Source organism: Zootoca vivipara, chromosome 9 (genome assembly GCF_965207765.1).
Source record: "Zootoca vivipara chromosome 9, rZooViv2.hap1.1, whole genome shotgun sequence".
Taxonomy (NCBI): Eukaryota; Metazoa; Chordata; class Lepidosauria; order Squamata; family Lacertidae; genus Zootoca; species Zootoca vivipara.
Window position 1 is genome coordinate 7,232,674 of NC_142592.1, and position 15,080 is coordinate 7,247,753.

At 45.6% G+C, this 15,080-nt stretch overlaps 1 protein-coding gene across 1 annotated transcript in view; it reads left to right on the forward strand.

The window, feature by feature from the left end:
* The first annotated feature begins 751 nt into the window (after positions 1–751).
* The window catches only part of PRKAR2B (protein kinase cAMP-dependent type II regulatory subunit beta), a 61,921-nt gene continuing 47,592 nt past the window's right edge, over positions 752–15,080 (forward strand). The window contains exon 1 of the mRNA XM_035128314.3: positions 752–1,386. Coding sequence (XP_034984205.3) covers positions 765–1,386 — 622 coding nt within the window. The 5' untranslated portion in view covers positions 752–764. The remainder of the gene's footprint in view (positions 1,387–15,080) is intronic.

A 15,080-nucleotide genomic window follows, 5' to 3' on the forward strand; every position in this document is an offset into this window, starting at 1 on the left:
GGAGCTGGGACCGAGCAGCGGGAGCTCACCCTGTCGCAGGGATTCGAACCGCCAACCTTCTGATCAGCAAGCCCTAGGTTCTGTGGTTTAACCCACAGCGCCACCTGCGTCTAATAAGAAGCTAATATTTAATAATTAACATTCATGCCCTTTTAAATGTGCTTGTGAGAGAGGGGCTATTGGTTATATTATGTGGTTTTATTCTGTATTTTAAAGTATGTTTATGCTGTGAACTGCCTTGAGACCTTCAGGTGAAGGGCAGTATACAAAATTAATTAATCGATTAGTTAAGCAGCAGGGAGACTAGGTCCCCTGGCCATGCTCCAAGTTTTATGAATCTCCTGTAAGGAGCAGCAGCAACAGCAGCAGCATCTTCTGCCACAAAAAGGCGAAGGAAGTGGGGGAAACAGGCCTGGCGTGTTCCTGTGCCTTGTAACAGCAGCCTGGTTTGTGGGAGGCAGCTTTTCAGGGAAATAGAAGCTCAGCCGATTTCTAGAAATCACGCTGCTGTTTCATAGAAAGGAACTGGGGGGGAATGGTGACTCTTCCATTGCACTATATTGACTTATCATGTACCGGGTACGTAAGGCTTTTCCCAACGCTGATGCAGCCCCACAACCGGGCCTTGCTTGCTTGCTTGCTCGCGTGCCTTCCTACGATTGCATTTGAAACGCAGCAGCAGCAGCCGCGCGCGCGGCGGAAGGTTGTCATGGTTTCGCGGGTCACATGCGCGCGAGGTTTCCCCCAGCGCCGGGGGGCGGGAGATGCGGTTGCAGTCGCCGTCGGGACTGGCTGGTTCCCGGCTGCTGCTGCTGCTGCTGCTGCTGCACGGAGCAGGGCGGGGGTGCAAGAAAAAGACCCAAGGCAAGCAAGCGAGCCAGCTAACCGGCAGCAGCAGCAAGTGCAGCCTTGCAAGTGCCCAACGCGTTGCAAGCTCGGCGGGGGGGAGCGGGTGGCTCGGGGACCCCCGCTGGGCTTTCCCCTCCCTCCCTCTCCACCCGCCCACATTCCTTCCTGCCCCCCACCCCGCGCGCTCCCCCGGGATGAGCATCTCCGTCCCGGAGGGGCTGACGGAGCTGCTGCAAGGCTTCACGGTGGAGGTGCTGCGGAGCCAGCCGGGGGACCTGCTGGAATTCGCCCTCCAGTACTTCGGGCGCCTCAAGGCGGAGGCGGGTCCGGGGGCAGCAGGGGGGCGGCAGCAGCAGCAAGAGGACGGAGGCGAGCAGCGAAGCCACTTCAATGCGGGTCCCCCCGAGACGGGCGGCCGCCTGGTGCTGCGCAGGGCCCCCTCCGAGGGCGGCCGAGGGGTCAACTTCGCCGAGGAGCCCATGCAAACCGACTCCGAAGCGGACGACGACGACGACGACGAGGCGGAAGGATTCGCCGGTAAGCCCAGCCTCCGTCGGAAAACGCCCCCCGCCAAGGGAGGGCGAAGGGGGGGGAGCGGAGGTCACCCCAGGCAGGCAACGTATTGGGGAGGGGGAGTCTGCTTCCAGCCCCATTTTCCCGAGAAAAGGGGGACAGGGCTGACCCCCGAGGCCCACGCGCCCTTCCACCTCGGCTCTGAGGTGAAGGTGGGGGAACTAGGGTGCCGCCCCCTCGGGTCGCCTTGCTTGGCATTGCTTCGCGTGAAGGAACAAAGGCAGCGGGTCACTTCCCGCGAGGGACTCTCTGCCTGCCCCCCCCCAAAAGCTGCATTTCTGCCAGTAAACTGCTTTGAAGTCTTTTTATTATTAAGTAGTATATAAATAAAATAATAATAATACAGGATATTTGCCCCTGCAATCTTAGTAATTTCTTAAGCTACATTAACCAACCTCCCCCCCCCACATCACCCCACAAGCTGTCAGATCCCCTCATATTTGGCACCACCCAAGCAGTAAAAGGTCCCCAGGGGCTGGATTGCCATCTTTTGGGCTGGCCCCTGCTCCTGTGCCCTTCTAAGAATCGCTTGCTCTGCAGATCAGCAGTTGGGAGTAAGTTGGCGAAGTTTTCTGGCTCGGCGCTTAGGTCTGTTGCGGTGTAGGAAATCTTTCATTCACAAATTTGGGGAGGAAAAACAATTGTTTTCTTATGAATGAAACCGTTCAGCAAATGCCTGGGTAAACACTTGGTAGAGCTGCCAAGAGCCAGATGACACGGCTTCTGGGGCGGGATTCCCCCCCCCCCCACCGTGTGAGCTGTCACTTGGCAGATCTCACCATAGGGCAAGTAGCCATATCCTCGGTGGTAGTCAGAGACATCTTTGGGAAGTGGAGGAGCAGGCCTTGGTATACCTGAGCAGGAAGCTCAGGATTTAGGGGAGGAATAGCAGCATCTCCCAACCGCTCTCTGTTCCAGGGATGAGCTGCATGAGATGAAGCTGCTCATGTGATGTGCAGCTCAGTTCTGCTTCTTTGGATTTTGAAAGCACCCCCCCCAGCTGTCCTAGAGGCAGAGAAAGGAGGAGAGGCGTGATGAGCTTGCTTGCTTGTCACCATCCCTGCCCACTCAGCTATGAGGGGCTGTTAGCAGACTTATCCTTCGCAAGCCAGCTAGAGGAAATGCTTTGTTGGATGCCGGAGCTTTCAGTTTTTCCTTTGCTTCCTTGAGGATAATCTTCCCTACTTCTCTCAAATAATGGAAGGACTAAGCTGAACCAACCAAGCTGGCCTTGGTGTGTTGAATGAGAAGGCGCTAGCTTTCTGTTTTTCTCATGTGTCAAATGGGGGCAACACCTTGAAGCAATGACTTCCTCTGAACACATTCAAATTCCCTTCCCTTGACAATTAGCACTCAGCTAGCCTCCACGGATTTGGGGAAGATTTAGAAGTAACCGGGATAACGCACATTTGTAGGTTTGTGCTCCAATGTATATATATTTCTTCCTGTCTTTCTCTTTCTCATAGGTTTCTCAGTTTTGGGGTGGCAAAACTATACTAAAATTAAGAAAAGTCTAGGAAAGTACTGCTTCTTTGTGCATTGAATAAGCATAGCTAGGGACAAGCTGGCAGTCATTGCAAGTAGGAGATAATGTTACTTGCAAAAGGGCTCATAGAGTGATGGTGGCTAATTTTTCCTTTGTTTTTCCTCCTCCTTGGAAACACACAAAGGGCTTTGCAACTGCTAGCAAACCTATATTGAGCGTTAATGTGAAAGTTGACACTTCCTAAAAGGAGGCTGAGGCTTTAAAAGGAAAGAGAACAAGCAGAGTGTTGTAGGGGTGTTAGTTAGGGGAACATGGCAATATTTGGCCTATGTTTTAAGTTTGTTGTTTTTCCAGAAATGGTTAGTTTTGTGATATTTATCTGTAACTGAAATCATCTATTCCTTCATGGTTACGGGAACCACAGTTGTTTATATGATTCCCATGTGGACAAACTGCAATTTATTGTGGGAGCCAACACTCATAGATGTTTTGCATGCCTTGGTTTGCTCCCAGGCGTCTGTTCAACAGCGAGCTGGGGCCAACCCTGGCTCTGGGACTTGTGTATCTGTATGATGCTCAGGTTTATTGCATTCACGTGCTACATTTTAAGTCAGGCATAGGCAAACTCAGCCCTCCAGATGTTTTGGGACTACAACTCCCATCATCCCTAGCTAACAGGACCAGTGGTCAGGGATGAATGGAGTTGTAGTAGTCCCAAAACATCTGGAGGGCCAAGTTTGCCTGTGCCTGTTTTAAGTAGACATATAAAACACCTTCCACTAGACACCTCAGTCTCTAGACACCGTGACTCTGAGGTTTAGAAAGCCATGATTCTCAGAACTTTGATGCAAAATGGGAGAGTGGGTTTGTGGGATTTTGTAACCGACTCGCTATGTAATATGGGGTCCTCGAAACAAAGCTGACTAAAGCCTTGCTTACCCTTGCAGCTTGGAAGATGGTGGTAGAGAGGACTGTAGGTGGCGAATAAACATTTTTGGAGGCTCCTGTACATTAAAATCAACAACCCTGTGCTTCCTGTAAATAGAAATCTAGCCTAGCAGGCTGTGGGCTAGAACCTCTTTCCCTGATTACCATCGTTTATTTATGAGTGCCGCCTATGTGCAATGTGCACGAAGCTTACCACGAACAGGTGTGACAGGTCCCAGCCCCAGGGGCCTTCCATAGACATTGAGAAATAACAGAAGAAGGGGGAAATGGAAGCACACGTGGGTAGGCAGGGGAAGAATGTGTGATCATTTCAATGGCTCATACTTTGGTTTAGTCAGGGCAAGGTAGGAAGCAGCAGATGGGAGGGCAATGGAGGAAGACAATGATAGGGATAAGAAGAAGTGGCAGGGTGGTGCCAAAATCTGCTTCCTTGTTTTAGTTTTGTTGCATATGCAGGCAGTCTTTTTAAAAATAATAATAATAATAATGTGGGGAAGCATTCAGAAAATACATTCCCTGCTTGCTGCCAGAAGAGGCACAGCTTTCTCTGTCGACTCAGGATTGCTACCTCCTTCTAAGTGTGAGTCCATGGATTTAAGACCCATTCTGCACATTCCATAGGTAAAATGGTTGGAAAATGGACCCGACCTTTTCGCTTTGTAGGCATGGAAACCAATGCTCCTCTTCCCACAAAAAAAAGTTTCCTGAATGTAGTAAAACTACAAAGCTATTCAGTTTTTTTCCTCCTCAGTTTACTTAAGAGGAAGATTATTCAAAAGTACAACACTCCCTCTCCCCACCCCACCCTGGTCCGAAGTGGCACAGTCCAGAATTCTACCACATTCTGTGAAATGTGTAGAACTCTAAATGATGCAGGTTCCAGAGCCAACTTTATGGGAATTGTTCTTCTTTTAGAAGCACATTGTTCTGTACAATTAATCAGTAGTAATGAATGTTATACAAGTCAACTGGAATGAGTACAAATTGAAAATCAAATAGTCAAAATAAAAAGCAAAGTTGTAATTATTATTCTTTCAGGTAACTAAATCTAGGAAGTGCACATGTTTATGTGTGCAGCTCTTCAAGCGTGCCCAAATTTGTAAGAGTTTTTGGTGCCTTCATTCCCCCTCCCTGCAATTGAACGTGCATGAATGAGTTGTTATATCTTAAAATATTTACAAGTATTATTATAAAACAATTTTCAGGCAAAGGTATGTATGTTTAAAACATACTGACAATGCAATTCTATACTTGGAGAAGAAAGTCCCAAGTGGGGGACATACTCGGGTAGGTGGGTAGGACTGTTGCGTTTTGTTGAATGTCTTTCCCCATATGAAGCATTTCCTATAGCCAATTATGTCTCTTTACTGGAGAAAAAGTTTTTTTAAAAAAACTTTTATTTTTTTCCAGTTTTCGAATATACTTATACCAATCACCATATGCCGTATTTTTCCATGTATAAGACTAGTTTTTTAAAAAAAACAACAACCAAAAAATTAGGTTTAAAATTGGGGCTCGTCTTATACACGGGTAGTGCTGAGGGGGTGTTTTCTTAATTTGGAGTCTCCAAAAGCACCATGGGGGCATCTTATACACGGAAAAATATGGTACCTCAACCTCTCAAGAAACATTCCATGCATATACAGTACAGTGTAAACAATATAGTCAAACATTAAGCAAGTGTTTGGTGTTTGTGTTCCTTGGTGTTTGTTAGCCTCCCTGTAAGAGCTGTGTCTTTAGCGCTTCCAATATTGTGTTAATATATTTCTAGCTGCAGAAATGAAAAAAAGAAGAAGTAGGTCCTTAAACAGTAAATTCTTAGGATCATTTATAAACAAGATTTTAAAAAGCCAGCCTTGGATCAGACTGTATCACCAGTCCCATAAGAGAAGGGAAACTTCACTTCAGCTTGTGAAATTAACAACACATACTTCCTTAGGTTTTGTTTTGTTTTTAATTTTAAAAAATGTAAATCAAATGACCATGCTGAATTGGATCTTTCTCAATTTAGGGCAGTGGACTGAGTTCCAGAAAGCATGGGTTAATCACCATTGATGGCATGAGGGGAGTGCATTTTCCCAACTCTGCTCAGAACGTTTCAGGTGATGACAAGCTGAAATACTTTGGGTGCTGAAATATAGTACCCAAAGTGATAGTAAAACATAGGAATGCATTATGGTGGCTGTGCGACCATATAGAGCTGAATGGGTCTCCAAGGGTCAAAAGGAGAATCGGGACTTGCCTTAGGGGAAATTGATGCTTGCCAACCAACCAATGGCTACTAGGCATGTTCTCTGCTTTCACAGTTAGAGGCAGTCGTGGTTCTGAATACCCATTGTGGGGAACCACAGGAAGGGGAGAGTGCTCTCATGCTCATTCCTGCTTGTGGGTTCCCTGCAGGCATCTGGTAGGGCCTCTGTGAGAATGGGATGCTGAAATGGATGGACCATTGGCCTGATCCAGTAGGGTCCTCTTCTGTCCTTATGGCTTATCACAAGCCTGGAGCAAGCTGTACCTTTGTAACGAAATAAGTGTAAACCTAACATTCCCACAGCTATGCTCTCTGGGAAGGCAAATCCTTTGCTTATCATTATTGTTTCAGTTGTTATGCTACAGCTAACAGTTACATGTGCAGTTGGTGAAACTGTGTAGGTCTTGATTGGATAGTGCAGATGTGCACAGCAGCTCTGAACATTCCTGAAGCCAATTATATCATCTGTGAACCCTGGGAGGCCGGGGGGGGGGGACCACCACACAACCTGAAAGTGGAGAGAGAGAGAGAGAGAGAGAATGGATTAAAATATCTACATTATGGCTGTCAAATTTGTGGCTTATGGTAATGTTAAGAACTCGGTTGACTTAACTGTTGGTGAGTGAAGCCTTGTCACATTGTATTTGTAATGGTGGATATTTTTTTGTGTATTTATATGTTGATTTCTCATTGTACGTGGTTATGCTCAAGCTGTATAAGAATGGCAAGTGTACAGCAGTAAATTAATACTTCCAGTGACCTGGTTTTTAGAGCACAGTTATTGTAAACAATGTATTCATGCTTCAAAATTATCTTTGCAATGACAGAAGACCATTACCTTAAAATTATTTGGTTTTCTGTAGATGTACATATGTTACCAGTATTTATAACTTCCAAGAAATGATTTTAAGTTTACATTTTAATAAACCAGGATTTATCATGCTTGTAGGCATAATTTCAAGTAGGGCTTGCTTGCTTTTTAATCGTTGCACAGAAGAGACCATTTCAGCAGGTGCTTCTCTTCCATCAGGAAAATGTACAAATAGGCTCACACTTTTACCTCCATCCCATTTCCCAGGAGGCCCACATGAGTGGGAAAGAAAGAAAGAAAGAAAGAAAGAAAGAAAGAAAGAAAGAAAGAAAGAAAGAAAGCTCTCTGTTCCAGTACATTTACAAGACAGTTCCCAGATCATAAAATAAAATGTTTCAGGTTTTGGGTTGTATTCAGCATTAGACACTCTTAGGATAGACCCATTGAAGTCAATGGACATGGCTAAATTAAGCCAGTTTGGGTGGGTCTACTCTGTGTTAAATCTAGCTGGGTCGGACCCTTGGGTTTTTATTTTCTTTTTAGAAGAGAATAACTGAAGGGAGGAGAAAAAGCTTAGAAGTAGATTTTCCCCCTCTAGGACAGGTGGAGAAAATTGGTCACCTGCCGTTTTCATCAGCCCCAGCCGGCACTGCCAATATTTAGGGATGATGGGAACTGGAGTGTCTAGCAACATTTATAGAGGTCTGCCGCTTCCCTTTCCCTGCTCCAGGAAAAAAAAATGCTAGGAACAGAATATTTTGGGGGGAAGAGACCACACACTCACATGTCTTAAAGAGCACAGTAAATGGATGTTTAGGAGGGAACCATTATGTTCCTATGAACTAATTCTGCCATAGCGAGCATCTTTTAGGGAGTGCCATCTCTGTTCTTTTGTTTGAAAAGCTGTTGGAGGATAAAATGTGGTTGTTCTTTGAAAGTGCTTTTTGTGGATTGCTGCGTTTTAATTGCCTCAAGTGCTTACAGTAAGTGATAAGGAGTAGAGAGAGTATGAGGCAGCGATGTCACCAAGTTCAGTGTTAGAGATGAAAGCAGCTGATCTCTTGCTGTTCCTCTGCATTTTGCTGTGTGTCTAGGGAGGTTTCTGTAAATCTCGGCCAAAGAGGAAATGGCACAGCCATTACTGTTTCTTGCCTTATGGAAACCAGGAAAATTGTTGCAAGATACATGTGGTTCTGTTTTTCGCTTCATCTTAATGTGGTTGGTTTGCCACTTGTAATTGTCTAAGTATCATTAGTAATTATGTATCTCTTCCTATTTTGTGTGCTGTGTTCTCTTCTTGTTACATTGCTCAGTTTTGAAGCAAAGGTTTTTTTGAAATGGCCCCAGCGCAGCCAATAAATAAAACAGGTTAAGAATGTCCTTGGTTGGTTGGGAGAAACCCAATTCATATTAGATTGTTGTGCATGCCATAGACACATTTGTCTGTGTCTCATTTCGAATTGGGTTTTTTTGGTCTTTTTAATGGCTGAATTATTTTGATTTTTTTCTAAGCATTAAATTTTAACCTAAACTACACTGTTGTAGTGCAGATGTAAAGCTCTGGACGTCTTCAAGAATATCCATGTGTATTTATACCCCATATGGGTGGGGTATAAATAATAAAATTGTTATTGTATGTTCTTACTTTATTGAAAACAAGAAAAATAATTATATATTTTTCAACCTTTTTTGGGCAAAGGCACACTTGTTCCATGAAAAAAATCACGAGGCACACCACCATTAAAAAAGTTTTAAAATTTGAGAAACGCTGGCCTAGGGGAGGGGAATGTCTGTGCCACTAGCTGTGGGGAGCCTCCTTTTACAGCAGCAGTCTATCCCCAATAATTTAGGTGCCAGGGGTTAAACAAGTGGAGACAAGGCATTTTCATAAGAACCTAAGAAGAGCCCGCTGGATCAGGCCAGTGGCCCACCTAGTCCAGCATCCTGCCCTCACAATGGCCATCCAGAGGCCCCGTTGGGAAACCCACAAGCAGGATTCAGGCACAAGACCACTTTCCCCCTCCTGTAGTTTCTGGCACCTGGCATCCAGAAACACTGCTGCTTCCAAATGTGGCAGGGCAGAGGAGAGCCCTCAGCAGGTTGCCCTCTCCTCCACGAAACCCACCGATGTTGGTGGTCATCACTGCCTCCTGTGGGAGGGAGTTCCTAAGTTTAACAATGTGCTGCAGTTAGGAAGTCCGTCCTTTTACCTTCACTTCCAGTGCCAGGACCTCTGACCTGCTCTGCGTGCCCTTCCCACGTGCATTGCAAGGTTTGCTCCCTTAAGGGAGAGGATCTAGGGGAGAAAGGGGGTGCTTCCCTCCTGCACCCCCACCCTAGCCCCCCCACCATCCCTTGTCTCTCCTCCTCTGCACCTTTCCAACACCCTCCACCCACCCAAGGTCCCTTTATTATTGAACCTGGTGGTCATCTGCTCACCCTACTGAAAGCTGCAAAGGAGCCATTCTGCCCCCTCCAGCGAGGACGATGAGTCCATTACTGACCTCCCCTTCCGCCCGCCCCCACTAGCGTTATTAAGCCTCTCTAGGAATTGGATTCTTTGGATTTAACCATTATAGATCCACTTGAAATTCCCTTTCCCCCCACCCCCGCAAGTGGTGCCTCCCGGGCCGAATTTCAGGGCAAGAAATTGCCTTTACCTTTTCACGCAGCTTGCTACATTCGTACGTAAGTGAAGAAAGAATGCACATATCGAGTCAGCAAGAGGAGCGAGAGCGAGACAAACAGCAGCAGCAGCACCCGCCGGCCGCCTCTCACGTCCGAGGCCGTGGTGGTGGCTGTTGAGAGCTGCGCTCGCCCCGCGTCGTGACCCGGCCGGCTTCCTTTCCGGCGGGTCAGCGTTCCTTAATGGCGGGCGCCAGGCACGTGACAAGGCAGCAAATCGCCCTTCTCGTCGCCGCACGTCACGGCACACCAGCCAGTGTCTTGCGGCACACTAGTGTGCCGTGGAACAGCGGTTGAGAAACGCTGCCATAATGGACTGCCGCCACCGAGGACTCCGTTGTTGTTGTTGTTGTTGTTGTTGTTTTTAAATTGTTGTTATTTTTTACCTATCTCATTTTAAACTGATAATTAATGCTGCATTCTTAGTTTAGGTTTTGATTTATGTGGAAATTGTTTTCCATTTCGTTGTGTATTTTTTATGTGGTTTGTTTTTTTTTGTTTATGACTTTTGTAATTATGTAAATATTGTCATGTTGTAAGCTGCCTTGAGCATTTTGCTTTTAACTGTGGAAAGGCGGCATACAAATAAAATGATGATGATATGTACATAGCCTGCCCAGAGCAGCAAAAAATCAGCACAAGGTACGGTTTTCACATAGAAGATCTTGAATTCGATCCCTGGAATCGGCTGTTAAAAATATTTTAAGAACAAAATATGGCTACCCGGCACCTTAGAGAGCAGTAGACAGTACTAGAATTAGGTAAACCAATGGTAGGACCAGCCGGTAACGTATATAAGGTAGTACCTTCATATATTTTGGAAAACATGTCATGATTTTGCCAGTCATGTTTAGAGAAAATACTGCATCTACATCTTGTGACCTATATTTGTTTGATATTAGCCTGCCATACAGTGACAATGCAGAGGCTCCTTATGAATTTGTATATCCTAGCTGTTTGGTGTGGGATTAATAAACTCCCCTTCCCATAGTTTTCGGGACCCAGATGGCGCTGTGGTTAAACCACTGAGCCTAGGGCTTGCTGATCGGAAGGTCGGCGGTTCGAATCCCTGTGACGGGGTGAGCTCCCGTTACTTGGTCCCAGCTCCTGCCAACCTAGCAGTTCGAAAGCACGTCAAAATGCAAGTAGATAAATAGGAACCGCTACAGCGGGAAGTTAAACAGCGTTTCCATGTGCTGCTCTGGTTTGCCAGAAGCGGCTTTGTCATGCTGGCCACATGACCTGGAACCTGTATGCCAGCTCCCTCGGCCAATAATGCGAGATGAGCGCGCAACCCCAGAGTCGGTCACGACTGGACCTAATGGTCAGGGGTCCCTTTACCTTTACCCATAGTTTTCAGGACTGAGGCCCTATTTTTTAAAACTGGTACTTGGCAGATTTTATTTTACTAGAATTGCTTTCTTTTTGCTGGAATAAATATTTAACACTCTGTCAGAGATCAAAGCGGTTGCCTTGTAATATTTGTATCTGATCACTAGGGAGAAAGTTTCCAAGCTTTCGATCTAATTTGTCTGCTTTACATGCCATGGGGAACTTACTCCTAGTCTTCCGTACCAGTTCCCCTCCTCCTTAAGCAAATGCAAAAGGGGATGAGAGCTGACAGCAGGAAGAATTCCCTGCATACAGGAGATGCCTTGTTAATTTATCCTGGAAGTCTGGACCCTTTGTAACAGGATTTTTAATTTCCTTTGCCTCCCAGCTCAATTCATTGAGTTAAGAGGCAGTGGAAACGACAACTCCCTTGCTTCTGAGATAAAATCCCCAGACTTGTTTGGGAGGATTGGACCTTAAGGATAAGGTCTTCAAGGCCTGACTTGGCACCGTTGAGTCCTCCTGATACCAGTTTCTCCACTTGGATGGGAAGTAGAAATAACTGGTAAGGGACGCTGGCATATGAAGCAGAACTGAATTTCAGAAGGACGTTGGTGTCAGCTTGTAATGAGGATGGGATCAGAGCTGTCAAGTTTTCCCTTTTTAAAAGGGAAATTCCCTTATGCTGAATAGGCTTCCTCATGAGAAAAGGGAAAACTTGACAGCTATGGGATGGGATGTGGTGAATTCTTAATTTACTCAGTCCCAACTCTAAGTTTGCTGACACCAATAACAGGAAATGAAAAGGGTGTTGTTGTTTTTGCTTTTTGAAGAGTGTGTGTGACATGTACATGTTTGAAAAAGCAAGCTATAGGAATATCAATATTATTTACAGAACATCTGATTTTTACTGTTGGCTTTCAAAGTCAACTAATTTTGTATGTTTGTTTAGCAGCTCCACTGCTGTTGGATGCAAAATTATTTCTGTTCAGTGCCAGGAGTTGTATCATTGATTTAAAAATGGCTTCTATCTGAGTTTAAAACCAGTCTGTGGCCCAAAATCAAATCATAGGAATCAATATGAATTCATGTTCATTTCAATACAGTATATGAAAAGGCTGCACTATTACTAAGAGTAGTTTTATTTCTTAAAAAAACAAATATATTCATACTAGCTTATGCGCCGTCAACTATGTGAAGTCTCTAGCCTTTACTACTTCCACAGAAGATGTTTTCAAGATGGCACCTGGTATCTGATGTCTGGCTTGGTTTTCTTTTTTTATGGTGGTGCCATTGTGTTTAATATGGTGCTACTCTAGAGAAACCTAAGGGGCTGCTTTAGGCACCTACCACTGTCTTGAAGTATTAGTAGTAGTAGTAGTAGTACAGTAGTAGTATTACCTGCCCTTCACTAGGGCTGGGTGATAACAGCTTTTCAATACCGCAATGTATAAAGGTAAAGGGGCCCCTGACCATTAGGTCCAGTCGTGACCGACTCTGGGGTTGCGCGCTCATCTCGCATTATTGGCCGAGGGAGCTGGCGTACAGCTTCCAGGTCATGTGGCCAGCATGACAAAGCCGCTTCTGGCAAACCAGAGCAGCACACGGAAACGCCGTTTACCTTCCCGCTGTAGCAGTACCTGTTTATCTACTTGCACTTTGACGTGCTTTCGAACTGCTAGGTTGGCAGGAGCTGGGACCGAGCAACGGGAGCTCACCCCGTCTCAGGGATTCGAACCGCCGACCTTCTGATCAGCAAGCCCTAGTCTCAGTGGTTTAACCCACAGCGCCACCTGGGTCCCTAATACCGCAAGGTATCACCAGCCAAACATCACAATGTTGAAAAGCGGAGGAAGGAAGAAGCAGTATTGACACCCGGCACCCTGGTGCGCTGGGCGCTGGTGGTGGAGATACTCAGGAATGCAGTAGTTTCACCCGTGATCTACTGCTGGGTGAAGGTGCCATCATGCTTCAACCCTCAAACTGGTCCTGAGCGATGTATCGCTATACAGTATCACCCAGGCCTACCCTTCACCAGCAGGTCCCAGGGCAGTTTACAACAATTTTAAAATTCAGTGTAAAAAGCAGGTGAGACAGTCACAGGAATTCTGAAAACACACACCTCAGGTCTCAAAGTCCAGGGTGAAGAGGTGTGTCCTTAGCAGTCCCTGAAATCTGTGTAGTGAAGATGCCAGGCCCACCTCTGTCGGGAGGGAATTCCACAACTTAGGGACAGCAGAGTTACTAAGATGGCCCCCTCTGCTGATCTGAAGAGAGATGGTTTGCAGGAAAGGAAGCAGTCTCTCAGATCATTGTGTTTCAGGAGTGGAACAGAGAGGTGTCAAGTGGCTTGGAAAGCGTTGGGGTAGAATGCTAGAAGGGCAGTCCCTGTGGGTGGTTATTTGGTCTGGCACAGAACGGCCCTCTCTTTTCCTTAACTTCATGCTGTTTGTGGGGCAAATTGATACAAACATCTCTGCATAGGCCTGCCCACCCCAATCTATTGTCTATGTACAATCTACACTCTATGTACAAAGACACACCACGTGATATGGGTGCCATTTTGTTCCTAGAGCAGCGTGAGAGGACGGCAGCTTTCCTATCCTAGATTACATCCAATAGTGAAGAACTGCTTAGTGAAGACCTGGAGCATTTTTGGCCCATTTTGTGTACCGTAGTTGGAATCAAACTCTCTAGTTGTGCTGGTTTTAATTAATAAGTCACCGTTGTGACTTGCTTGTACTCAAATGGCTGCTATTGATACTGGCAATTGTAGCTTTTTTTAACACCTTAGGATATAAAGTATAGGAGCAAAACTTTGGCAGAGGGGACCCAACAGAGGTCCTATAATTCATTACTTGTGAAAGGGGTAATATATGATTTCTCAATCCAGGTAATTGCTTCTTTAGAAAAGACCAAATGAAGTTGTCAGTGACCTGTGTTGGACGGCTAATGTGTAATCACAATGTGAAACTTAGTGATTGTATGTAGGTTCCTGCTTAACAGATTGTTGGTAATGAAGGATATTGAATGAAATAACATATACAGATTGTATGTACAGTGGTTCTTAAAGAAATGGGAGTGCCTGATCACCTCATCTGTCTCCTGAGAAATGTATATGTGGGACAAGAAGCTACAGTTAGAACTGGATATGGAACAACTGATTGGTTCAAAATTGGGAAAGGAGTACGACAAGGCTGTATATTGTCTCCCTGCTTATTTAACTTATATGCAGAATTCATCATTCGAAAGGCTGGACTGGATGAATCCCAAGCCAGAATTAAGATTGCTGGAAGAAATATCAACAACCTCAGATATGCTGATGACACAACCTTGATGGCAGAAAGTGAGGAGGAATTAAAGAACCTTTTAATGAGGGTGAAAGAGGAGAGCGCAAAATATGGTCTGAAGCTCAACATCAAAAAAACCAAGATCATGGCCACTGGTCCCGTCACCTCCTGGCAAATAGAAGGGGAAGAAATGGAGGCAGTGAGAGATTTTACTTTCTTGGGTTCCATGATGACTGCAGTCACGAAATTAAAAGACGCCTGCTTCTTGGGAGAAAAGCATTGACAAACCTAGACAACATCTTAAAAAGCAGAGACATCACCTTGCCAACAAAGGTCCGTATAGTTAAAGCAATGGTTTTCCCAGTAGTGATGTATGGAAGTGAGAGCTGGACCATAAAGAAGGCTGATCGCCAAAGAATTGATGCTTTTGAATTCTGGTGCTGGAGGAGACTCTTGAGAGTCCCATGGACTGCAAGAGGATCAAACCTATCCATTCTGAAGGAAATCAGCCCTGAGTGCTCACTGGAAGGACAGATCCTGAAGCTGAGGCTCCAATACTTTGGCCACTTCATGAGAAGAGAAGACTCCCTGGAAAAGACCCTGATGTTGGGAAAGATTGAGGGCACAAGGAGAAGGGGACGACAGAGGACGAGATGGTTGGACAGTGTTCTCGAAGCTACGAACATGAGTTTGACCAAACTGCGGGAGGCAGTGGAAGACAGGAGTGCCTGGCGTGCTATGGTCCATGGGGTCACGAAGAGTCGGACACGACTAAACAACAATATACAATGGTGATGGTTGCTGAAAGAGATTTAGGTGTCATTTCTGAGTTATTGCAAAGTTCCAGATCTGTCA